The sequence below is a fragment of the Vulpes lagopus genome, chromosome 15 (genome assembly GCF_018345385.1).
Source record: "Vulpes lagopus strain Blue_001 chromosome 15, ASM1834538v1, whole genome shotgun sequence".
Classification (NCBI taxonomy): Eukaryota; Metazoa; Chordata; class Mammalia; order Carnivora; family Canidae; genus Vulpes; species Vulpes lagopus.
The window spans coordinates 13,508,814-13,535,889 of NC_054838.1; the positions used below are offsets into that span (position 1 = coordinate 13,508,814).

At 35.8% G+C, this 27,076-nt stretch overlaps 1 protein-coding gene across 5 annotated transcripts in view; it reads left to right on the forward strand.

The window, feature by feature from the left end:
* BTBD10 (BTB domain containing 10) overlaps window positions 1-27,076 on the forward strand; it is a 78,068-nt gene that overhangs the window by 46,784 nt on the left and 4,208 nt on the right. For 3 of the 5 annotated variants that reach the window (XM_041729959.1, XM_041729958.1, XM_041729962.1), the window contains 7 exons: window positions 7,555-7,751; window positions 10,352-10,637; window positions 13,552-13,654; window positions 15,303-15,423; window positions 23,850-24,047; window positions 25,823-25,927; window positions 26,571-26,681. In XM_041729959.1, coding sequence (XP_041585893.1) covers window positions 7,555-7,751; window positions 10,352-10,637; window positions 13,552-13,654; window positions 15,303-15,423; window positions 23,850-24,047; window positions 25,823-25,927; window positions 26,571-26,681 — 1,121 coding nt within the window. The remainder of the gene's footprint in view (window positions 1-7,554; window positions 7,752-10,351; window positions 10,638-13,551; window positions 13,655-15,302; window positions 15,424-23,849; window positions 24,048-25,822; window positions 25,928-26,570; window positions 26,682-27,076) is intronic. The other 2 variants (XM_041729961.1, XM_041729960.1) reach the window with 1 other exon arrangement.

Below are 27,076 nucleotides of genomic sequence, written 5' to 3' on the forward strand. Positions count from 1 at the left end.
CAGTGTGGAGCCCACTGTGGGGCTTTGTTTCACAACCCGAAGATCATGACCTGAGCTGAAATAAAGTTGGCTGCTTAACCTACTGAGCCACTCAGGTGCCCCTCATCTATTTATATTTTAATAATTTCTGCTTTTTTCCCCCTCAAACTTGTATAATTTTAGGTTTTAGATTTAGGATTGTGATCCACTTTGATTTCACTTTTGTACAACACAAACTCTTCTCCTCTTGCCTGCAACGCCTTCCTACCCAGATGCTGGAGGTGTAGTATGCATTGTATATTTGTTTGTTTCAGCACTATTTTATGAAAAGACTTTTAAATTGACTTTGAACCCTTGTTGGAAATGAGTATGTAGGCCCTTTTCTGGTTCATTGATCTTGTTGTCTGTCATTACACCCGTAATGCACTGTGTTCATTCCTGTATCTTTATAATAAGCCTTGAAATTAGGTTGTGTTAATGTTCCATATCTGTTTTTTTTTTTAAAAAGTTATGTAGGCTATTCTAGGTTCTTGCCACTTCTATATGAATTTTAGAACCAGTTTCTTTTGACTAAGAAACCACCAAGTTTTTTATTGGACTTATATTGTGGGTTTTAAAAAAAGATTTTATTTATTTATTATAATGATTTTATTTATTTTTTCATGCGAGACAGAGAGAGTGGCAGAGACATAGATAGGCAGAGGGAGAAGCAGGCTTCACACAATGAACACGATGTGGGACTCAGTGCTGGGCCTCTGAGATCACTCCCTGAGCTGAAGGCAGACACTCAACTGCTGAGCCACCCAGGCGTCCCAAGATTTTATTTATTTTATGAGAGAGAAAGTGAGAGTGTGAACACAGGCCGGGGGTGTGTAGAGGGACAAGCAGACTCTGCACTGATGGTGGAGCCCCAAGTGGGGCCAACCCTAGAACCCCAAAATCATCCCCTGAGCCAGTCAGTTGCTCATCTGGCTGAGCCATCTTGGGTGCCCCTGGAGTTATATTTTATCTATAGATCAACTTGGGGAGAATTGCTACCTTAATAACATTGAATTGTTTGTGAACACGGTAAATTTTTCTATTTTGTTCTTTTTAAATTACTCTCAGCAATGTTTTGCAGTTTTTAGCATGCAAATCTTCCACATCTTTTGTCAGATTTATTCTTATATTTTTCAGATTTTGGTGCTATTGTAAATGGTGCTTTAAAATGTTAATTTCTGATTTTTTTTGTTCCTGGTATAGTTGATCCTTAACAGCATAGGTCTGAACTGCATGGGACTGCTTATGTGGATTTTTTCCAAAAATACATAGAGTACTGTAATGTATTTTCTGTTTTTTATGATTTTCTTTTTTTTTATAATTTATTTTTTATTTTTTATTTATTTATGATAGTCACAGAGAGAGAGAGAGAGAGAGAGAGAGAGAGAGAGAGAGAGGCAGAGACATAGGCAGAGGGAGAAGCAGGCTTCATGCACCGGGAGCCCGACGTGGGATTCGATCCCGGGTCTCCAGGATCGCGCCCTGGGCCAAAGGCAGGCGCCAAACCGCTGCGCCACCCAGGGATCCCTGATTTTCTTTTTTTTTTTTTATTTTTATTTACTTATGATAGGCACGCAGTGAGAGAGAGAGAGGCAGAGACACAGGCAGAGGGAGAAGCACGCTCCATGCACCAGGAGCCCTACGTGGGATTTGATCCCGGATCTCCAGGATCACGCCCTGGGCCAAAGGCAGGCGCTGAACTGCTGCGCCACCCAGGGATCCCTTTTTATGATTTTCTTAACATTTTCTTTTCTCTAACTTTATTGTCAGAATACGGTGTATAATACATATAACATGAATATGTTTTAATCAGCTGCTTATAGGTAAGGCTTCTGGGAACAGTAGGCTGTTAGAGTTTTGGGGGAGTCAAAAGTTACATGCAGATTTTCTACTATGCAGGGGTTGATTCCTCAACTCCTTTGTTCAAATATCAACTGTAAATGGAAATAGAGTTGATTTTGAATATTTATCTTACATTCTCTAATCTTGTTAAACTCATTAGTTCTAATAACTTTTTGTACTAGAGTCTACAATCAGTGATTGTATTATCTTCAGATAAGGATGCTTTTACTTCTTTTTCAATCTGGCTGTGTCTAGATCTTTTTCTTGATATATTATTTTGGCTAGATTCTTTAATTTAGTTCATTAGTGAATAAAAGTGGTGGTAAGAGTGGACATCCTTGTATTGTTCTTGATCTTAGGTGGAAGTGTTTGGTCTTTAACCACTAAGTATGATGTTGGCTGTAGGTTTTCCAGAGATACCTTTCATCTAGTTGGTGAAATTCCATTGTATTCCTACCTTGCTGCTTTTTTATTTTTTTAAAAAATTAGGAATAGATTTTGTATTTTGCCAAATGTATTTTGTATGTATATTGAGATACAATTTTGTCATTAATTTGTTAATATGAATATTGATTGAGCAAAAAGGGTTTTTTATTGAAGTATAATTGACATGTAGTAATTGATTTTTGAATATTCAACCAATCTTGCATTTTTAGAGTAAATCTCATTAGATCATGCTATATTGACATTTTTATATACTGCTCTATTTGATGAAATTTTGTTTAACATATGCATATTCTGAGGGATATCTGTAATTATAAAGTCTTTGGTTTTGGTACTTGGGTAATGCTGGCCTCATAGAAATATGTTTTCTTCAATTTTCTTTTTTTTAAGATTTTTTTATTCATGAGAGACCCACAGAGAGGCAGAGACATAGGCAGAGGGAGAAGCAGGCTCCCTGTGCGCCTGATGCAGGACTCAATCCCAGGACCACGGGATCACACCCTGAGCCAAAGGCAGACAATCAACCACTGAACCACCCCAGGCATCCCATGTTTTCTTCAATTTTCTTCAAGGAGTTTATGTAGAATTGGTATTATATGTCTCTTATATACTTGGTGGACTAAATTAGTAAAGCCATGTGGGCCTGGAGTTTTCTTAGAGGGAAAATTCTTAACTACAAATTAAATTTCTTTAATAGAAATAGATCTATTCAGGGGTGCCTGGGTTGCTAGGTCAGTTAGGCATCTGACTTCCGCTCAGGTATTGATCTTGTGGTCTTGGATGGAGCCTTGGGTTTGACTCTGTGCTCTCTTACTCTCTCAAATAAATAAAACTCTTTAAAAGAAAAATAGAGCTATTCACTTTATGTTTCTTCTTAAGTTTTGGTAGCTTGGAATTTGTTCAGTTTTTCTGAGTTGATGAACTTATATAAAGTTGTTTATGATACTCTTACTCTTTTAATGTAGGTGACCTTTGTAGTGATGCCAACTTTTTCATTTCTGATATTGGAATTTGTATCTTTTCAATTTTTCCCCCCAGTCTGGCTGTAGGTTTATAAATTTAATTTTTTTTTTTTTCAAAGGAACTAGGTTTTGTTTTCATTGATTCCCCCCCCCCCCCCATTCTTTTTCTATTTTGATTTCTACTTTGGTCTTTGGTACTAATTTTTTCCACTTTGGGTTTAATTTAGTCTTTGTTTAGTTTCCTAAGGTGAAAACTGAAGTAACTTTTTTTTTTTTTTTAGAACTTTCTTTTTTCTAACATAGGCATTTAATGCCATAATTTGCCCCCCAAACTACTGTTGTAATGTCATGCCATTCTACAAATTTTTATTATGTTGGGTTTTTTCTTCTGACTGAAGGCCTTCCTATAACTCTTGTAGTGCAGGTCTGCTCATGATGAATTCATTCATCTTTGTGTGTGTGTGTGTGTGTGTGTGTGTGTGTGTGTGTGTGTCTGAAAATGCATTTCCCCCTTTATTTTTGAAGGGTGTTTCTATTAGACATAACAAATATAGGTTCTCAGGGTTTTTAAAATTTGTTTTGTGTTTTATTTTTTCTCAAAATGTGTTTAGGATTTGTTGTGTGTGTTACATGTGCAACGTTATAGTTCTTATTACGTTTCAAGATGTGATTAAAATATTTTTAAGTTTTCTCTACCTTTCTTCTTTTATGGACTCCATTTATACTTATATTAGGGCACTTGAAATTGACCTGCAGCTCACTCAGGCTCCATTTATTTTTTTATAGCGAATACTATATTTATTTTGGATATTTCTTCTTGCTGTGTCTTCAAATTCACAATTTTCTTCTATAATGTGTAATCTTCCATTAATTCCATTCAGTCTATTTTTCATCTTAGATATCATTTTTATATCTGGAAGTTTGCTCTGTGTCTTTATCTTCTTTATTTCTACATAACCTTTTGCAAGAATATGATTATAATAACTGTTTTAATGTCTTTGTTTCTGAGACATGTCAGTTCCAAGTTGATTTTGATTGAGTTTTTTCTCTTACAAGTTATGTTTTTCTACTTACTTACATGCCTAGTAATTTTTTATTGGATGCCATACATTGTGAATTTTACTTTGGGTACTGGAAATTTCTGCTTTTCTGTAAATATTCTTGAGCTTTGTTTTAGGATTCAATTTAGTTATGTGGAAACAGTTTGATTCTTTTAGGTCTTGCTGTTAAGATTTGTTAAATGTGACTATCTCAGTACCCTGTCTAGGTCTAATTTCCATTTCAAAGCTAAGACCCTCTAGATTCTTCCACTACTCTATGAATGAGGTTTTCCGGCCTGCCTAAGGGAAATAGGCCCTTTATGAGTCCTGGTGACTGTATTTTCTAATCCTTTAAATTGGTTCTTTATCCAGCATTAGGTGTTTGCTGATTGGTATTCAGCTCAGTATTCCACAAAGACTGCAGATCTCTGAGGATTTCTCTTTGTTCTGCTCTCCCCCCTCTAGTACTTTTTCTTAAGAACTCTAGCCACCTATTGTTCCCAAGCTCTTGAGTTCCGTATCCTTACCTGAGTCTACTAGGTTCTCTGCTTGTGTTTCATCTCCCTGTTTACTCTGGAAACTCTCTTAAGATAGTAATTTGGAGCAATTGTTGGGTTTATCTCATTTGTTTTTCATCTTTTAGGGTTCACTCTCTTTCTTACTGTGTCTTGCAAACCGCTGTTTTATGTATTTGCCGTGTTTGTTTTTGTTTTTGTTTTTTTTTGTTTCCAGATAGGAAAGAAAATTCAGTCCTTGTTACTTTCTTGACTAGAAATAGATGTTGGGGCTGATGTAATCTTCATCTCCTTACCTGTCGTCAGTTCATGGATACCCAACTCTTTTAAATGAAGCAGACTTATCTCCTCTGAACTTGTTTGTCCTCATTTTCTTTTACACGTATTATTTTTGCCCTTAGATTACTTTTCTGATCTAAAATTATTTAATTAAATAAAGTAGGACGTAATTAGTCTTCCATGACATCTGATTTTGAAGGTCTGTTTCAACGTGTATTCCATTTGGGAATGAAAAGAAAGAATGGAAGAATGCATTTATTTAAAATCTAAACAGTCTAGAACTGAAGCTAATATTTTAGCAGAATGAATGCTTGGAAGTATTTAATGTTTCAGTTATAAAATGTCCAGTGGAAACATTATTTCAGTTAATCAGACTCCTTGGCCCTTACTCAAACCGAACATTTGTCTTGCATATGTCTTAGTTGTAGTTGTGTTTATACCTTGTCCATTAGATTAACAGACTCATATTTAAGCTCATTTAAAACTTTAGAGCTAGAATAATTGGAGGAGTTATGTTTTTCAATATATAATGTAATCCTTTTTCTATTGGTGTAGATTGCCTTCTTTTTCCTACTTTTAGGACACAAATCAGAAATTCGGTTGTTTCTTCTCTGATGATTTTAACATAAATGGAGTAGGATCTTTTCTATTTGAAGAAAAAAATTGTGTTCCAAGGATGCAATCCTGTTCAGATCTTTTTCACTAGAAAGAAGGTGGGAGTAAAATTTTTTTTTGCTCCGTAGGTTCACCAAAGACAAATAGGTGATAAAGGTTAATAGATTGCCTTTATTTCTCTGGAAGTAACTCATAGGGTAAATACAAAGTTAGCCTTATCTTTTACCTTTGTAGTCCGTTATAATGAGGTGATGACTGATTTTCATAATGAAAGGAAATATTAGAATAACAAAGAATTGTAGATAATAAGCCAACAGAGGAATTGACCCAGAAGCACTATGGAATTTAAAATTGAATCAAGAAGATTTAATTTTTAACTAGTGTGGGTTTCAGTGATGGAGGGGGCACTGGAATGAATCAAGAGTCTTTACCTACAGTGTTATTAGCATATCCACTAAATACTGTGTGACTCTGAGCAGTCTTCTAATTGAACTTTAATATGTTCATCTGTCATAACTAAATAAACTAGGATTTAGTGGGTGATTCTGTACTGCTAGGTACTTTGTCGATTAGCATACATCTTGGTTTAATCCTCATATTAACCTTACAAAGTAAATGGAACCTTTATTTTACAGATGAGGTAAAACTAAGGTTTCAAAATGTTAAGTAATATTCAACTTGTTGAACAATTAAGTACTAAAGTACAATATGTATTTCTGTATTTTTCTAAAGCCTTGAAGTTTCTTCTGTTTCTACTTATAAAAAACACCAGTATTTTTAAACCATGCACCATGGTATATGCTAAGATGGTAAATTTCCAAATGTATTAGGTCTGGCGCTCTCATTTTTGTTCCTGTCAGTTTTCCTACCTGCAGTGTATTTTGATTATTAAAACCTTATCTGTTTGGCAGCACTTGGTTCATCATTGATTAATTCGAGAGTCTACAGTGATGTCTTCTTCTCTGAGATCTTAAAGCATTTATTATCTATGGCTTATTTATTAGTTATGTATTTGAGACATATTTAGCCGTTTTATATTTGAAATTTAGGATAACTTGAATTGTTTCAGTTTCTACATATTCATGCATTTACTAATGCACATGTATTACTGATACTGATGCATAGAAGTTCCTTGAGGGAGCTTCTCTATTGCATTGTACATATAGTACATATATATGACTTTATAAACAATTGTGTCTTAATTCTGTCAACTAGACTAGTTAATCATCATTCTCAGTTATTCACTTCGCCTGAGCAAATTTATATAAGAGGTTTTAAAATTTTAAATTCTGTAACTTTACACAGCACGACTAGTTAAGCTTTTTAGAGAAATATTTTTCAAAAAATATTTTTTTCAAAAAATTTGAAAGGAGTTCAGTCAAAATGAGTTGATTAAAGTAAACATGAAGACTTATTTTATTTGGCAAGTAGACCAGTTACTTTGCCTCATAGCTCATTTTTTTAAAAGTTCTGGAAGCTCATGTTCTTTCTCTCTGCCTCCCTCCCTGTACCCCTATCAAAGAGAGCAAAATATTTGAAAAATATTTAGGAGATCTGAGTGGTCTCTACTACTACTACTGCTATACTACTACTAACGCAAAAGTTAATTAACATTTCTGGGCTTTAGTTTTCTTGTTCTTAAAGAGTTAGATTAGGTGATCTTTAAAGATACTGTGTTCCAGCATTTGTAAAACCTACACGTTTAAGGTAATTACATTTCAGAATTGTAAAGTAGCATTTGATTCTTAAATTTCAAAATAGGTAATTATGTTTTTCTTTAAAAGCATTTGTGATCTCATGTTCTACTTTTATGGTTAATTTTCTCTTCTGACTTACCAGCACCCCCTCACGTGTTGCTAAAGGAATTGTTGACCACACCAAAATGAGTCTTCATGGTGCTAGCGGGGGACATGAACGATCAAGAGACAGACGAAGGTCAAGTGACAGATCACGAGATTCATCTCATGAAAGAACAGAATCTCAGCTCACTCCTTGTATTAGAAATGTTACTTCTCCAACACGACAGCACCATGTTGGTATGTAAAATCAGCTAATCTTCCTGACAGTTTTTAAAAGCATGCAGTTACCTTTTGAAAACAGTAATGACTGTGAATTTTGCCTAGTACTTCAGAATAGAATTAACTTCTTACTTCTATTCAGTTGCTTCTATTTTAGCTTAGCTTCATTCTTGCTATAAAAAATTAACTTATTAAATGAAAGTTAGTGAATTTTTTAAGTTTCTAGGACAGTTTCATAAAAGAATTTGAGAAGTCTTTAAAACTGTGACACAAGATTTTAAAAATCTTTTTATTTTTTATTTTTTAATCTCTCAAAATATTTATTTGAGAGAGAGAACATTGAGTGGCAGAGAGAAAGGCAGAGGGAGAGGAAGAAGCAGGCTCCCCACTGAGCAGGGTTCCCAGTGTGGGGCTCCATCCTAGGACTCTGGGATCTTGACCTGAGCAGAAGGCAGACACTTCACCAGCTGAGCCACCCAGTAACCCCTAAATCTTTCAAAATGATTTTTATCTTATGTGATACATAAGCAGTTTATTTTTTAAAATTTGTAGTAAACTATTGATCGGAATTCTTGGTTAATTGTTCTAGAAAAGGAAGTGAAAGCTAGCATAACCATGTAATTTATTTTGAGTTTTGACAATATTTTTAATTTAAGAAATAGAAGATAAAAAGGAAGGTGTGAGGTGTTTTCTTGGCAAGTAGCTCAGGTCTTTTTCTTCCTTCCCACTGATTTATTATAAATGAACATTATTATATTTCAAGTAAATAAATTGTTTGACTGAAAAGTACCAGTCTGAAGCAGTGATACATAAGCAATGTGACCTTGTTCAATTTCATTTGCTCTTGGAGAAGGGGCAAATTTAATATTTTATTTGAGGTTGTTTTTGATTGTTATACATCAAAATAATTCATCTTAGGGCTTAATTATACAGAGAAGTTGTCAGTTTTTAAGTAAGTCCTCAACGTCAAACTAGTACTGATTAGCCAAAAATCCATGTGAATACAAATAGGAATTGACAGTTTGTTATATGCTAAGTTCAGTCCCTGGGAAGAGAATAGGAAGATATAATAAATGATTTTATTAATTCAGCAGATTTTGCTTTTGGGATGCTACCAGCATTCTGGAAACAGGCAATAAAATGGAGGTGTCAGAATATCTCTGGAGATATAGCAAACCTAATTATATAATCAGTAAAGCTGTACAGAGTGTTCTGAGTAGCCTGAGTCATGGAGGAATTTGGCAGAAGCTGATGAATCTGATGAGAGGAGGTACATTTTTAGGTCACCTTTAAAGTGTAGCTATCTAGCCTCTAAAGGGAACTTATCACAGAATCTTAGTTTTAATTCTCCCTTTGTAGAATATTGGAACAGCCAAAAAAAAAAAAAATCTTCTGAATTTTAACAATATTTCCTACCTAATTAAAATTATATATAGTAATTATATGATCCTCTAGAATTTGTGACAGTGCTTTTATTCCAACAAAAGTGAGATTGAAAAGAAAGCAGTGTATCATCAGCTGTTGAAGCCGTTTTATTTGGTAGACATTAAAAATCATTTGGGGGCACCTGGGTGGCTCAGTCAGTTAAGTGTTTGCCTTCAGCTCAGGTCCTGATCTCAGGGTCCTGGGATCAAGCCCCACATCCGGTCTCTGCTCATCAAGAAGCCTGCTTCTCCCTCTCCCTTTCCTCCTGCCACTCATGCTTTCTCTCTCTCTCTCCTTCTCTCTTTTCTCTCCCTCTCTCAAATAAATAAACCTGCTTCTCCCTCTCCCTCATCCTGCTTCTGCCTCTCCCTTTGCTGCTCCCCTTGCTTGTACTCTCTCTCTCTTTTGCTCTCTCTCTCAACATAAGTAAATAAAATGTCATTTGAAAGAATAAATATTCCTTGTGTCCTTAGTGACCATTTTTTCTTCCTTTGGGATCTTGCTTTTGTGAGATAAACTACTAGTTTAGGGATGGCCTCATTAACATAGTGAGAGTCCAAAGTTTGTACTTTTGTGTTCTCAGGGTATTACTAATACTTCAAGTATTTAGGACAGTTAAAGTTGGCATTTTTATTAATCTTTTACTAACTCAGTGCTTATTGGACTTGTAAGACTATTCTGTTCCTTGGGTTTCATATATTTTTAAATAGAGTAATAACATAAAATTTAATTTTGATATTAGTGTGTTTAAGTTAGTCAGTTATACATCTTTTTAAAAATGTACAAAAATTAATTTAGAAAACATTTCGACTTCTAGGTCTTATTCCTGGGAAATAATATCTATGGTGTTCTGTGAAAATGTTACTTTGAAATCAAAAAGCAGAAGTGCTGTGATTTGTTTATTTATTTTTATTTCTTTGAGAGGGAGAGAATACAAGGGGTGGGTCAGAGGGAAGGGCAGAGGAAGAGGGAGAAGCAGGCTTTCTGAGCAGAGAGCCTGAAATGGGGCTCTGTCCCGGGACCCTAATAAGATCATGACCCGAACTGAAGGCAGACGCTTAACTGAGCGACTCAGGCACCCAGAAATGCTATAATTTGAAACAACTTTTCTACATCGGAATTTTAAAAAGTTATATATGGATCTTGAATTTTTTTTAAGGAAAATTTGCATAACTTTAACATCTTAATTTCAGAACGAGAAAAAGATCACAGTTCCTCTCGTCCAAGCAGTCCTCGTCCTCAAAAGGCATCTCCGAATGGTTCCAGTAGCAGTGCTGGGAACAGCAGCAGAAACAGTAGTCAGTCAAGTTCTGATGGTAGCTGTAAGACATCTGGAGAGATGGTGTTTGTATATGAAAATGCAAAAGAAGGAGCTCGGAATGTAAGAACGTCGGAACGAGTAACGCTAATAGTGGATAATACTAGATTCGTTGTAGACCCATCCATTTTTACTGCACAGCCAAATACAATGTTGGGCAGGTTTGTATAATTGCAGTTCTTTGCATTAAATTCTAAAGCACTTGCACATTATTTAAGTTTTAGAGTAACTCTTTGTTGGATTGTAGTATTCCTGTTTTACAGGTGCACTGAACTATGGAGGTTAAATATAACTTGCTCAAGTTAATACAGCCAGAAAATGGTAGAGCCAGATCTTGAACTTGGTTTTATTTCTAACAATCTTTGCTGTATCAGCAGGAAAAACAAATATATTAGTTAATGAAGATAGGGTCCTAAATGATCTCCACAGGTTGAAACCTTAAATTGTATCTAACAAGGTGAATATAGCAGTAAGAATATGCTTTCTTCACTTGGGGGCTCCTAAATTCAACCACCGAATATAGCAGTATTGTTTAAAGAAAAAAGTTTGGTTAGCTGAAAAGTCAGCAGAGTTGTTAGTTTGACATAGATACTTTAAAAAAGGAATGTTCTTAACAAGTAGTTAATAGAATGAAGGAGAGCTACTTGTAGTCATCTTCTAATTTCTGCTGGTCCAGAGTTAATGTTAATGTAAAGTTTATAGTTGTGGGAGCTGCAGTCTTAAGAATGATACAGGCAATATAGACTTGATTTTTCAGCGTGTTCAGAACTAGGATCAAATATCTTTTCAATGTAAAATTATCTTTTTTGGTTCACTCTTAATATAAAATAGAGCATAGAAATGAAATAGAAGTTTATAGGGTGTAAAAACAAAATTGTGATTTTTCCCTACATTGCATATGAGTAACTTTTTTGGATGCCTGTGTGTACACTTGTGATTACTCAGTATTTCTACATACAGAATAAAAGCTAACATAACAGCATAACATTTTGAATAAGTATTCCTTTGAACATTAGCTGTTAGACTTTACATCCAAGGCAAACAAGTAAGTATGGCTTTTATGTATTTTTAGTAGCACAGAGGAAGATTATTGATGGAAGGTGTCAGGAGGAGGACTTGACATTATTAATACTTATGATTTTTATCTAAATTTTAAAGAAACACAGTTAAAAAGTTGATATTTGAAATTTTGCTTCATTTGTTAGGCTATGTTTTCTTTAAAAGGAAAACAAAACAAAGCCCAAAAGATTTGTGTTTGTATATATCCATATTGATCTGAAAAGCCTAGCATTCTCCATATTTTATCAAAAAATTTCAGGTATTTGAGAAAATTGCATGACATTTGGTTCCTGAAAGACTGTCATCCCCCCCCCCCCCCTTTTTTTTAAATCAGTGAAATCATCTTTTCATGCCAGTTGAGTAAAGCATATCTTTGGGGATGAAAATTAATATTCATGAGAACTGTAAAAAGTAGTTGACATTCTTTTGGAAACTTTGAAATAAAAAAAAAAGCTTTGTTCTTTATAGATTTCTGTGTTACCAACAAAAGAAAAACCTTTTTTTTTTTTTTTTTTAGAAAAACCATTTAAATTGGGAAATTGTTGAGTAGAATACTTAGGAATGATGGTATCATTTAATTCTGAGATTCAGCTTGCTTTAACCACAATTTTTAAGTTGTCTTGAACGTAATGCATTAAACTTTTTTGATTTTGAAGAACATATTCTGTAACTTGTCTCTTTTCAAAATGGTTACTATTAAAGGGCCAAGAACATTACTTGAAAAAAATAGAAATCTGTATTTCTTTCTTTTCTTTTCTTTTCTTTTCTTTTCTTTTCTTTTCTTTTCTTTTCTTTTCTTTTCTTTTCTTTTCTTTTCTTTTCTTTCTTTTCTTTTCTTTCTGATTTTATTAGAGAACATGCAGGGAGAGCATCAGAGGGAGAGGGAGAAGCAGATTGATTCCCTGGTGAACAGGGAGCCTTATGTGATACTCGATCCCAGGACCCTGGGATTATGACCTGAGTGAAAGACAGATGCTTAACTGACTAAGCCACCCAGGTGCCCCCAAATCTGTATTTTCTTATGTAAAAATTAATATTAAAGACTTTTTACTCATTTGTTTAAACTTTTGATTCATCTCTTAACTTCCTCATTCCTCTTAAGCATTTGATTGCTTATTTTTCAGTTTTAGGATGCAGGTGTAAGAATTTTGAGTGCTGTTTCTTACACTTATAGTTTATTTTTAAAGATTTTTTAAAAATTTATTCATGAGAGACACACAGAGAGAGTCAGAGACACAGGCAGAGAGAGAAGCAGGCTCCCCACAGGGAGCCCAATGTGGGACTCCATCCCAGGACCCCAGGATCACTGAGCCACCCCGGCGTCCCCACTTAATAGTTTAGATTGTGAAAAATGAAATAACCTAATCTGCCTATCTAAAAAGATACACACTCCTTTACTGTGTGTGCTGCACTATAGCGTTAACTTTGCAGTGAAGGCAGCAGTTTTAAGGAAAAGGCACAGTTAACATGGCTTCCCTTTTCCTTTTTTTTTTTTTCCTGTTAAGATTAGAATAAAAATCACCTTTTCCCCTGGATTGATTGCCCCATTCCCCCACCCCTGAGAAGAAAGGGCTAAAGGGATGCTTGCCTGGGTGGCTCAGCAGTTGAGCGATTGCCTTCCACCCAGGGCGTGATCCTGGATCAAGTCCCACATCAGGCTCCCCGCATGGAGTCTGCTTCTCCCTCAGCCTGTGTCTCTACCTCCCTCTCTGTGTCTTTTCATGAATGAATGGGTAAAATAAAAAAAAAAAAGACTAAAAACGTTCTTTAGCTTCTGAATTTTATCAGCTGATTTTGTTTGCTTGTAGGGAATCTATATTACTGTTCCCTCCCATTAGAAAGGAAGTATCTTTAATATTCCTTCATTTATTACATTTGCTGAATAAACTGCTGATAAGAATTTTTTAACTAATTTACTGATATATTGTAATTCCTTTGTACTTTTGTCCATGAGATAAGTTTTCACTTCAAAGGAAGTATCCTGTTATATTTCTGAATTGTTTACTAATATCATAGGATGTTTGGATCTGGCAGAGAACATAACTTTACGCGTCCCAATGAGAAGGGAGAGTATGAAGTGGCAGAGGGAATTGGCTCCACCGTGTTTCGAGCTATTCTGGTGAGTGCTTATTTCTTACCTGCATTGACTTAATCTTAGAGCCCCTTTTCAGTAGGTAGTTGATTGGAAACAGAATTCTGTTTGAATATCTCTGTGCAGAATATTGTTTTTTTAATTACCATTTTATTCATTTTTATTTTAGTACATAAAGATACAAATATAGTTTGGGGGATGATTCATCTCTTAGGCATAAATAGGCAGTTCTTTCAAAGGATTTAGTGCTAATAGTTCTGGAGTCGTGTTACTCTTCCTTCCCTAGTTCTCTTAAATAAGTTGATTCTTTTTTGCTGAGAATAAATGTGGTTACTTCAATTCTAATATTTTATTGCACATAACTGGCAATGTGGACAGTTAACATTTAAAAGTCATCTCTGAAATGTATTTGTTAGCATCTTTTAAACCTTTTTTTGAGGTTTTTAAACCTTTTATTTTGAGGAATATTTGAATTAGTATTATCGAGTTCCTACTTGTAATTTCAAATTGGTGACAAAGATTTGATTTATAGTGTGTGACATTTTATGCCACTGTCTGAAAATATTGTTAAAATTATTCCTCAAATAATTTTGAGGAAAGCGGGTGGGGGGGTGGATCCTGAGGTACAAGATAGAAATAGAAGTTGATCTTGATTGGGTTGTTAGTACTTGGCAAGTTCTGAGATGTTTTGCTTCTATTGGCATAGCAACTTTATTGTGTTATTGTGGCTCTGAACATCAAGAAGCTTGAGGCAGATCTTAATTTGCGAGGTGAGGGAAGGAGTGGTTTTTCAGCTAGCCATACTATTTAACCAACCCAATGGAGTTGACAAGTAAAAAAAAAAAAAAAAAAAAAAAAAAAATTATGACCCAGCTGTAATTTTCAGGCTAGCCCTTAATAATTTTTCAAGTAGATTTTGGAAATAAGCACTATTAATTGTTCATAATATGGGATACACCAAAGAATACTAGTTGGAAGAAGAATATCTGATTGTGTGTTCTGTTTGCATATTTTAATGGTTGGATATGACTTTGAAGTTCTTTACCAAGAACCATAAATTTTCCTTAATTCTTGAGGTAATGTTTAAGGTACCTCAGAATGTATTACTTAACTTTCTTAAGAATGTTTTGTTTTTTAAGATTTTGTTTATTTGACAGCACAGGGGAGCAGCAGGCAGAGGGAGAGGGAGAAGGGTGAAGCAGACTCCCAGCTGAGCAAGGAGCCCAGTATAGGACTCCATCCCAGGACCCTGGGATCATGACCTGAATCAAAGGCAAACACTTAACAACTGAGTCACCCAGGCACCCTGAAAAAAGTTTTAAAATTTGATGGTAGTTATATAGAAAAATAACTTGTAGAAGGGAAAATACATATGAATTGGCATGATAGAAGAAATATATCAGTAATGAGAAGATCTGGATTCTAATCTTTCCTCTGCTATTAACTAATATGACTGGGTAAGTCAGTGAACCTATTTGAGCCAAAGTTTTCTTATTAGTAAAATGAAAAAGGGGTTAGGTGAACTGAGGTCTCATCTAACTTTAAAATTCCACAGTTCAGAAATCTCAGAGCTCCACTGTTTTTGAAAATGCTACCAGCTTAACCTTAATAATAAGGTTTTGGCCACCTTGTGCTCTAGACTTATGCATTTTTTCCTTTTTTTTTTTTTTTATAGGATTATTACAAAACAGGAATAATCCGTTGTCCTGATGGCATATCTATTCCTGAATTGAGAGAAGCATGCGACTACCTTTGTATTTCTTTTGAATATAGTACTATTAAATGTAGAGATCTCAGTAAGTATGATGTTTTGGGTATGAGTGCTTTGTAGAGTTACATTATATTGGAATGAAAAGCCTGAAAGACTGATATTTATGTAGACATCAAATATTTAATTGAATTATAAAGCATTGTGAGAATGGTTTGTGGAAGTCTACAGAGATCCTTTTTTTTTTTTTTTTTTTTAAGATTTTGTTTATTCATGAGAGACACACCGAGAGGCAGAGACATAGGCAGAGGGAGAAGCAGACTCCCTGCAGGGAGCCCAATGTGGGACTCCATCTGAGGACCCCGGGATCACCACCTGAGCCGAAAATAGATGCTCAACTGCTGAGCCACCCAGGGGTCCCTCTACAGAGGTCTTTATAAGTTCCATGTGCAATTTTCCAAAATTAAAAAAGAAATTGTTTATATATGTATGTATGTATTTTTTGATAGATTCTCCCAGATTTCCTCCTTGACCGCATCTCCGTCATTTGTTGCATCTTTATCTTCCAGCTTGGGAGCCCTGGTTTTGGTCAAGAATAGTATTTGGTTTCACTTCTGAGATCACATCAACCAAAAATTTATAATTTTCTTGTACTTCTGATGTAAAATAATATCCAAAGCCACTATGGAAGATACAAATAATTCTCAAAAACAGTATTTGTCATTAAAGATCTTAGATTGAACATCTAACCCTTATTTGTACAAAGGGTTAAGTGACTTTGTTTAAGAACCTCAAACAGCCTCAGAGCAGAGTCTAGAACTTTGGAAATCCTAACTTTTTGATCAGTGTTTTCTCCTCACCAACCTGTTCCTCATCACCCGTCCCTCTCACCATTTTGCCATGCCTGAGGAAAGAAAGATGATTATACACATGTCAGAATAGGAGAATTTTCAAATGTTAACTTGGATGTTAAGTAGTTGGAGAAGTTCAGGAGAGGTCATTGTAGGCTAGAGGGATTGGGGAAGAGTTCAGAGGAGGCAGGTAGTAAAGAATAAATAGTGATTTAGAAAGAGTAAAGTAATGAGGTGATTCTAACAGCTGAGATTTTTGGAATGAAGATGCAAAAAATATACTTTGGAAAGAACCTAGTTGGAGCAGAGACTGTCCTGAGCAGAACAGGACATAAGGACATGAGAATAAACAGGTGGGCCACATCATGGAAGTTTTTTAACCCAAACCCATGTTCTTATATTTTTTCCTATATGTGGTGAGAAGTCATTTTAAAAGCTTTCTACGTGTGGTTATAGCCTTATGTTAATCATGGACTTACAGTTACTTTACTTTATTAACCTCAACTCAACAGTAGCTTGGCATGCCTTCTCAGAGATTAGTTTGTTGGAAACTGTGAATGGGAAATTTTTAATTATTTTTTAAAACAATTTTATTTATTAGCACAAGCAAGGGAGCAGGAGAGGGAGAAGAAGCTCCTTAGTAGGGAACCTGATACAGGGCTCAACCCCAGGACCTCATGACCATGACCTAAGCTGAAGGCAAATGCTTAACTGTCTGAGCCATCCAGGTGCCTTATGAATGGGAAATTTTATTTAAAATTTTAAGGCACCTACTGTATACTTAAATAGAGCTGTTTTCTTCATGTTTATTTAAGAGCTAAAATGTGTAGTCTTATTAAGTCTTCCCTTAAGTACCACTTTATTACTGCTAAACATTCCGTAAAGTCTTCATAAAGATATCAATAGGTGGGATAAAGTGGCTGGTCCACCTCTGAGTATCTATAAATGATATTTAAAAGTTTAAAGTCAAATAGAACATACTTGAACAAAGTTTGTTTTTTCACATCTTAAAAAATGTCTTTATTAAACCATGAGCATTAATTATTCTGATTGTAGATCCTTGAGTTCAAGTTTTATGGGTTTTTTTTTTTTAATTCATGGGGACCATTTTAATTTCATTTCATATAATTAGATATTCTATTTTGGGGAATATCAGGTAAAAAAGAATGATGTGGATTTGGTTTTGTAATCCTTTGGACATAGACCATGTCATTATTATTAAGTCTCATTTATTTGTTATGGAACTAAAGGTGAGAGTCTTTATGTAAAGTATGTATAATGTTTTTCTAGACTTTTGGCTTTTAAATAATTGTAAATGTTTCTAGAATACTTGTAATACATATTTTTAAAAATACAGAGATTCTCATAGACTTTATTAAAAACAAAACTACATAGAATTTGAAGAGACAAAATGGCCTTGTAAAAACATAAAAGGAGGGATGCTTGGGTGGCCCAGCGGTTGAGCGTCTGTCTGCCTTTGGCTCAGGGTGTGATCCCGGAATCTTGGGATTGAGTCCCACATCAGGCTCTCCACAGGGAGCCTGCTTCTCCCTCTGCCTCAGTCTCTGCCTCTCTCTGTGTCTTTCATGGATAAATAAATATAATCTTTAAAACAAAAAAATTAAAAGGATACTGTGGGTGTAGACCTGGATCCAAAACTGAATTGTTTTCCTGCTAATACGTGCCTTTACTGAGTATTGGAATGGCACATTACACTAAGATGTCTGTGTCTATACCTTAACCTGAAATTATACAAGTACTGAATGTTTATTGGATAGAGTCATGGGTTTGTTTCTTGGGCATGTTACTTAAAACCTTGTTTTAAGTCCCTCATCTTTTTTTTTTTTTTTAAGACTTAGTACGTTTATTTTTTTTTTTTTAAGATTTATTTATTTATTCTTTCAGAGAGAGCAAGAGAGAGGCAGAGACACAGGCAGAGGGAGAAGCAGGCTCCATGCAGGAAGCCCCATGTGGGACTTGATCCCCGGTCTCCAGGATCACACCCCGGGCTGCAGGTGGCGCTAAACCGCTGCGCCACCAGGGCTACCCTAATTCCCTCATCTTTATTTTTTATTTTTATTTTTTTAAAGATTTATTTATTTATTTATTTGTGATAGTCACAGAGAGAGAGAGAGGCAGAGAAAGAGAGAGAGAGGCAGAGACACAGGCAGAGGGAGAAGCAGGCTCCATGCACTGGGAGCCTGACGTGGGATTCGATCCCCGGTCTCCAGGACCGCTCCCTGGGCCAAAGGCAGGCGCCAAACCGCTGCGCCACCCAGGGATCCCTAATTCCCTCATCTTTAAAATGGAGACAATAATACTTATTTCACAGGGTTGTTGTGGAGATTAAACGAATAGTGCTTGACACATAGTATTAAATAAGAGTTTGTTTTTTTAAAAAAGAGCAATATTAGGAAATGTAAATTTTAAAAATATTCAAATATCATATTATACATGCTATTTTGTAATATTTCCAAGTGAATAGCTGTATTACTAAATACCCTTTAGTAACAACTTGTTTAATGGTTTCCAAGCTATTGAGAAAGGGTGATCAGAGGCAGATCCTGCCTGTGAAGTCACTGAAATGTAGAGACACTGAAATAACAGGAGTCACTTGTGTGTTCTCTCTCTCTCTCTCTCTCTCTCTCTCGCTCTATTTTTTAGTTTGTAGCATCAAACCAGTTTGAACTGGAGGATAGGAACTATCTATACCTTTTCAACTTTGTGTTTTTTGTTTTTTTTTTAGATTTTTATTTTATTTATTCATGAGAGACAGAGAGAGAGAGAGAGGCAGAGACACAGGGAGAGGGAGAAGCAGGCTCCATGCAGGGAGCCCGACGTGGGATTTGATCCCAGGTCTCCAGGATCATACCCTGGACTGAAGGTGGTGCTAAACCGCTGAGCCCCCCGGGCTGCCCTCAACTTTGTGTTTTAAATAACACTTTACATATATATTTTTGCCTTAGTAAGTTGGCTAGAATATTTGAACAATGTTTAAAAATTTATTGGTAATTCTGGGATCCCTGTCTTTAAAGGCATTTTCTTGAGGTGTCACTGTTAAGTCACTTCTTTCTTCTTGATTCTTCTTTTGGCTTTTTGACATTCTTCTTTTAGGCTTTATCTTTCTCTCACTTGCTCCCTGATCCTTGATTTCTTGAATGTCCTAAGTATTCTGTCTTAAGCTACCCACTCTCTCTCACAGAATCTATACATTTACTCTAAGTGATGGCATTCATCATTGTGGCTTCAGACACTCCCTATACACTGTGGATTTCAATTATTTTATCTCTAATTCTTAATATCAGCTATGTGTTTCTAGTTTCCTATTTAACTTGTAATCCCCCTCTCTTATTCAGACTTTTTGTTAGTTCCATGCATATAGTAAATATAGTAATGAATTAGACCTTATCCCTGCCTTTATGGTGTCTACAGTCTAGTGGGGAAGATAGGCATTCGACAAGTAATGAAAAATGCGGTGAAGAAATGAGATGCTATTAGAAGTGTATGGTAAAGGGGCTGTGGAAAATCATTATCCAAGTGACATTAAAGCTGAGACCTAGAGCAATAGCAAGGGGGATAAGACACTGACCTTACCAGGCAGCAGCAAAGGTATTTGCAGAGGCTGTCAGGTTGGAATATGACATGCTTAAGGAACTGAAAGAAGGGAAGTTATGGCTAGAGTGGAGGGAGGAGTGTGAATGATGAGAAATAAGGCCAGAGAAGTAGGGAGAAAACAAAATTTATTAACTGAATAAATATCTGATGACTTAATTCTCTACCAGTCTGCTCCAGTTCTGGGGATACAGCATGAACAAACCAGGCAAAACTTAGTGTTCTAATGGAACTTACACTCTTTTGGGGAAGACGGACAAATAACATATGGTATGTGAGTAATCAGTGCTGAAGAGGGGGGACATAAGGAAAGGACATAGAGTAGCCAGAGAAGCCTTAACTGGGGAGGAAAATTTAATTTCAAGCAGAGGTTAACAATGAGTGTAAGGTTTGGGGTAGCTTGCCTGGCATGTCTGAGAGCAGCAAAGAGTTGGAGTGAAGTAAATTTGAGTGTCCTCAGTAGCAGATGAGGGTAGAAAGGGATCTAAGTCATGTAAGACCTTTATCTTGGCTTTCACTCTGAATGACATGGGAAGCCATTGGAGGGTTTTGAACAGAGGAGTGATGTGATCTGTGAGATTGCCAGGTTGTACCATTTCAGTTCTGTTCACACAGAATTCAGTATGGAGTTGTGCAGTGCTGTAGTCCTGATCTGACTATGTTTTAAAAGAATTACTCTGGGGCGCCTGGGGGGCTCAGGTTGAGCATCTGCCTTCGGCTCAGGTCGTGATCCTGGGGTCGAGGGATCAAGTCCCACATCAGGCTCCCTGCATGGAGTCTGCTTCTCCCTCTGTTTGTGTCTCTGTGTCTCTCTGTGTGTGTCTCTCATGAGTAAATGAATGAAATCTTAAAAATAAGAAAAATAAAAGAATTACTCTTGGCTATTGTATTAGAACTGGATTGCAGTGAGGGGATTAAGCTAAAAGCAAAGAGATAATTAGGAAGCTATTGCCATAATTCAAGTGAGAGAGAGTGGTAGCTTAAATCAGAGGAGAAGCACTAGGAGGTGATCAAATTCTGGATATATTGGATAGTAGAGTTGTCAGGATTTGCTTGTTGATTGAATTATGGGATGGGGGAAAGAGAAGAGGACTTAATTAAATGGAAATGTGAACTTGCCATTAAGTGAGATGGGGGAGACTTCACGGGGAGCAGAAATTTAGAAGCTTGATTTGGGACATGTTAAGTTTGAAATACTAGAAATCCAAGTGGAAATGGTTAGTGTGGCATTGCGTATACATGTTTAAAGTTCAGGAAAGAAATGTGGGCCAGAGTAAATTTATATGCAGGATATACACCCCCCACATACATATATACATATATAGAATTTATGTAGGATATATATTTATGTGTAGTATTTAAAGAAAATATTTTTTAGGGGACTCTACACATTGATCTATAATCTCCCTTTTCATGTAACAAGTCTTTATGGACCAAGTTGAGGATTTGGATAGTATAAGCCTTGAGAGAGTTAAACTAGTGGAGTTGTATGATTTGGCTGCTGTGGGGAAGATGAATTACACAGGGGCAAAAGTAAATGCTGGGGGAATATAATTAGGTTTTAGAGTAGTTTGCGTGAGAATTAAGGATGACTTGGACTTGGGGGCTTTGGGGATGGAATGTGTTCTAGTTAAGTATTGCTGTGTAATAAAGCATTCCAAACTTAGCATGAAGTATTTTTATTCTGTGGGTCAAGAATTCAGACAAGGTATAGCAGAGGTGGCTTGTGTCTGCTTCAAATATCTGAGATCTCACGAATAATTGAAGAGTTGAGATGATGCAGAAAGCTGTAGGATTCTTTACTCATATGTCTTCTGCTTTCACTGGGATGATTTAAGGGCCGAGTTCAGCTAGGACTGTCAAACAGAGAACCTACATGTGGCCTCTGTGTGCATCTTGGGCTTCTCTAAGTCTGGAGACTGAGTTCAGCAGGTAAGCACTTGGAGAGAGAATGTTACCCAGGACCAAGGCAAAACATGCACTTTCACCTCTGCCATGCTGCCCTGGTTACAAGCATGTCAGTATAGGTTAGGAAGCTTAGGTTAAAGGAAGAGGAATTAGACTCCATCTCCAGGGAGGAGATGTCAAGGTCCCATTGTAGAAAAGCATGTGGTATAAGAGATTTTGCAGTTATCTTTGGATAGCATCTCCCAGAGAAGAAAATGACACAATTCAAGATGCATTTAAGAGGTGGACTTGATAGGGCTGGGGGAATGATTGAATTAAGAGATGAAAGAGTAATCGATGATTCACTTTTATTTATTCTACAAATATTTAAGTTCCTACTATATGCCTGGTACTTTTGTAAGATGATTCTGAGAAATGAATGATGATGATGATGCCATTTACTGATTTGGGAAACACTGCAGGGAAAGGCACATATGATTAAATCAGCTTTTAGTATATTGAGTTTGAAGGTGCCTGTGACGTAGCATTCCAATGGAGATTTCCAGAAGGCAGTTGAATATAAGGCATCTAGAATATAGAAGACAAGAATTAGAATAAATTTGGGAATTATCAGCATAAGGTAAGAGAAGGAAAAATTGTCTTGAGAAACATGAATATTTAATGAACAGCTAGAGGAGAAAAATTTGGCAAAGATGATTGAAGAAGAACATCCAGAGGAGAAAGAAAACTAGGGATAGTGGCATCAGAGATTCTTAAGGAAGCGAGGGTTTTAAGAAGAAGGTGGTGGTCCCTGTGAGAGATTCAGCCAGGAGGTCAGATAAGAACAGGATCAAAACACACTCATTATTTTTAACAATCTGAAGGTTAAAGGAGGCTATATTGAGAGAAGTTTTGAGGAATACTGAGTATGGAAGCCAGATTGGAATTGGTTCAAAAGTTAAAGGAAAAAGACTATGTTGATATATCTAGGAGTTTGGCAATAAATGAAATTAAAAAGAAATCAATGGGAATTAGGAACGCCTGGGTGGCTCAGTGGTTGAACAGTCTGCCTTCAGCTCAGGGCATGATCCTGGGATCCCGGGATCGAGTCCCACATCGGGCTCCCTGCAGGGGGCCTGCTTCTCCCTCTGCCTGTGTCTCTACCTATCTCTCTGTGTGTGTCTCATGAATAAATAAAATCTTTTTTAAAAACTGGAATTAGCCAGCCTAGAGAGAGGCATGGTGAAACTATAACATATATTAATTATTTAATCACTTATATCACTGTATATTATTAATAATTATTATATAATTAGTGGTGTTTTAGAGGGAAAAGACTCTCCCTTGGGAGACTATAGCTTAGATTGAGTTCTAGTTTCTGCTCTAACTCTCCTCGCAGTTCCTGAACTAGTAGTGCTTTAGGAGATAGGACATTGCCATTGTCATAGGAAAAAAAATTAGATCAGTGCAAGTGATTTTTGTGGCCCTCTTTTTGGGCAATTGAAGTTATTCACTTTGTTTATACTTAAGGAGGGTGATGTGAAATTATCTTTTACCCCTCTGAATTCTAGAGTCAGGTCTGCTACATAAGTCCTGTACCATCCTATATTTTGCTTGGCCTTTTGCCTGCCTTATCCCAAAGCCAATTCACTTCTTTTTCTACACTGAAATATTAATGTTGTTTGTGAATAATTTTTTGAGAAAGAAAACATAGGAGAAGGAATTATGAGAACTATTTTAGTTCAGTGGACAATCTGAAAACATCCTTAAGATATACTTTTAAGATATAATTGCATATATCGATGGAAGACAACATGAAATAATAAAAACACTACCCTGGGCTAAGTTGGGGGTGGGGACTCAATTCTGATTTTGCAAATTAATTTTGTAACCTTAGGTAGGTCACTTCCTAAAGTATAAAATGAAGGAGCTTATGTTAGATGCTTTTAATTTGCCCTTCTTTCTATCAGATTCGTTTCTGTAAAATCTCTTCCTAGGAAAAGTTTTGTTGACTATAGAATAACCAGTGTATTTTGTCTGTAGGGCTGCAGAGTAGATGCTGAACTAATTTTAATATTTTGTGTGTGTGTGTGTGTGTTGCTTCTGCTCTTTTACTCATCAGTCATCAGAAAAATCAAGATATTTTTTGTTGGATTCATTTCAGGTGCCCTAATGCATGAGTTATCAAATGATGGTGCTCGTAGACAGTTTGAATTTTATCTGGAAGAAATGATCCTGCCTCTCATGGTAGCTAGTGCCCAGAGTGGGGAACGAGAATGCCACATAGTAGTGCTTACAGATGATGATGTGGTTGATTGGGATGAAGAGTATCCCCCACAGATGGGAGAAGAGTATTCACAAAGTAAGTACTGTGGCATGTTTTCTCTCTTAAATCATCACAGATTCTTTATCTAATACCGATCAAAGGACAGTTTTTATAAAGAAAGTACATTGAACTCTTACCTACGCCAGGAGTCAGTAAACTACGAGCTGTGGATCAAAATCCAGCCTATTGCCTGTTTTTATAAATAAACTTTTATGTATTGTCTATGGCTGCTTTTGCGCTACAATGGCAGAGTTGAGTAGTTGCAACAGAGACCGCATGGCTCGCAAAGCCCAAAAAGTATTTACTCTGGCCCTTTACAGAAAAAATATGCCCACCCCTGTCATGCACAGAAATGGTTTGCTCTTTGTTGAGTATCTGGATCTTGATAGATTTTTTTTCTTTGCATTTAGAAAGAAGCCTTCTAGGGAAGTAGATCCTGGAGTAAATAGATTGTTAAAAAATCAGCTTTTTTTTTTTTTTTTAAGATGAATTATTACTTGTATGTAAAATGAGAAGCTTCAACGCATTGATTTCTAGGGTGACTTGATGTTCTAAGATGTTCCTTTTTAGTATCATATGTGTTCCTGGAGGATATAATGACCCTTCAGAACGTTTTATGGAACTATGTATTTCTGACCAAAACAGCTTATCTTGAACAACGATGACTTTCCTTACTACACTTTCAAACTTTTTCTAATTGGAGCCTTTTGGTTTTTTGAGTTTTGTCAGAAAATTTATATTTTTCTTGATGAACCCTGTATAGTATTTTTGAGCTGTTTTATAGATTTGAGAAGATAGAGTTAAAAGAATGATTTGAGTAACTAGGCAAAATAGTCCAGCATCTTGTTCTGTATGCCAGCCTGTGTTGACTTGGTGAAGATGAGGGCTTAAGTAAAAAGTAACAGGAATATAGAAAGTTACCAGAATGCTTTAATCTCTGATTTTTTCATTTTACTTATCCCTATCTAAAATCAAAACAAAGCAGACTCCAAGGGGTATTCCTTTTGACTTCTAAAGATTTTGAAAAGATTATTTATTTTAACCTAAGTTATGATAGCACTTTTTAGAATTTACATTGAGATGTTTCCTTTGCATGATACACTTAATGAGTGTTGTGATTCTTCTCTGGACAGTTGTAATAACAGACATTTTTGTTGTATTTCCTCATTCCTATCTTCTTTGCTGACAGTAGTTTTCTGTAATAATATGAGGAATAAAAAGTTGAACAAAACACAGGAAAAATGAAAGGCTAACAAAAATTAAAATAAATATACTACATTATTTTCTGTTAAGAAAAATGAATGAATAAACCAAAATAAATTATATTTTAGTTTTCAAAAAGTTTGACCTCCAGGAGAGTAGAGCCTGCTGTAGAACACAGAAATGACATTATAGCGATAGAGGAATTCTGGTAGACCCAGCTTTTCCTTTTCAGTTGTTCCACTTTCCGTGTCAGTCTTCTTTGTTTTCTTGTTTTTCATCTTAAGCTGTGAAGCTTAAAAATGACTGAAAACATTTTTACATAATTTGTCTAAATATATTTCATTTTGTGCCAAGATGTTTCAACCTAAAGAAGATTCATTTGAGGAGACACAGCCTCTACAGTCTGATCTTCCTACCTGTGGCTTTATGACACCATCCATTCTGAGATGTCAGCAAATCTATCTTAAAAATATCAGTAATCTTAAGGATGTAAATCACAAATTTATCCCATGAGTAGCATCTGTATACGTATTTTCCTTTTATTGGCTCTTAAACCAGCATGTTTGGTTTGTGAGTGTGTTTTTCTTTTTTTGAAAAAACCTTTGCAGTTCACCTTTTAAGGGAGATAACTCCACCCGAAAGAGAGAAGGCGAGGAAGGTCCATCAGTCTAACTCCCTGAAGTTCCCAGCACATTTGGAAGACTCAACATGTTGTCAGTGGAATGTCTGTCCTTTGCAAAGCCAGTTTGCTCTAAACAGACTAACCTGGGCAGAACATGCTCGAATCTGCCATTTTTAACATCAGTATTAAATGGGGCTGTTCGCCTGAATTGAAAACAGTTTGTGGGGAGGGTCTTTTGCCTTTTGGGGGAATTATTAATAGTTGCTCAATCCATGAAATATAAGATGTATCCATTTTGTACTCTGTGACAAGGCAGTTTTTTCTCTTCCAGACGAGGCCTTGTAGGCATCATAGCAAAGTCCTTTACTTTGCCTGCTCGATAACGATGTGATATTACCATCTTTTGGTTCTCTTATTTGAAGAAAGTGGGGCAGATTCTATTGCAATAAGTTTGTATATGATATATCTTTCAGAAGGAGATTCTTCCTATGGATTGGGTTACCTGATTGGTTATTAAAGCTTTTTTTTTTTTTTTCAACTTAAGTAGACATTTGCTTATATATTAACTGTACTGAATTATCCTGTCATGTTGGCTAGTCATCCTTTTCGCATCACTGCATCCATTATTTGGGCTTTTAGAGTTGTCAGGCCCCTTTGATGATCAAGATAATTTTAAGTTCATCTCTAAGTACTTTGATTTTAATAAGAAAGTATTTTTGTCTTTTTGTTTCCAGTTATTTATAGCACAAAATTATATAGATTTTTCAAGTATATTGAAAACAGAGATGTGGCCAAATCAGTTTTGAAGGAGAGGGGTCTTAAGAAGATTAGATTGGGAATAGAAGGTAAGACATTTTCATTATTTTCTATTTTCTTTAAAAAAAAGAAAAAAACAAGGTTAAAAATTGAATCCCATTTAGAATATAGCTTGAGAAATACATACTTTGAGAAAAACTCAAATGATGATTGAATGAATGCTCATGCAGTACACCAAAAATAACAAAAATGAGCTTCCTTTATCTGAAAAGATAGAAAGCCATTAAAAATTATTATTTATTCCATAAGATTCCCCTAATAGTAAGAAAAAGTGAGTTTGTCTTGTCTGCCATATTTCATCATCCCAATGTATTCTTGCCTGGTACATGTGTATACCTTTCCAAAAGATGGGCAAAGCCTTGTGCCCGTCAGAGATCATTGGTGTTCCTCAAAGCTCAACAGAACTTAAAACTACTATCTGAAA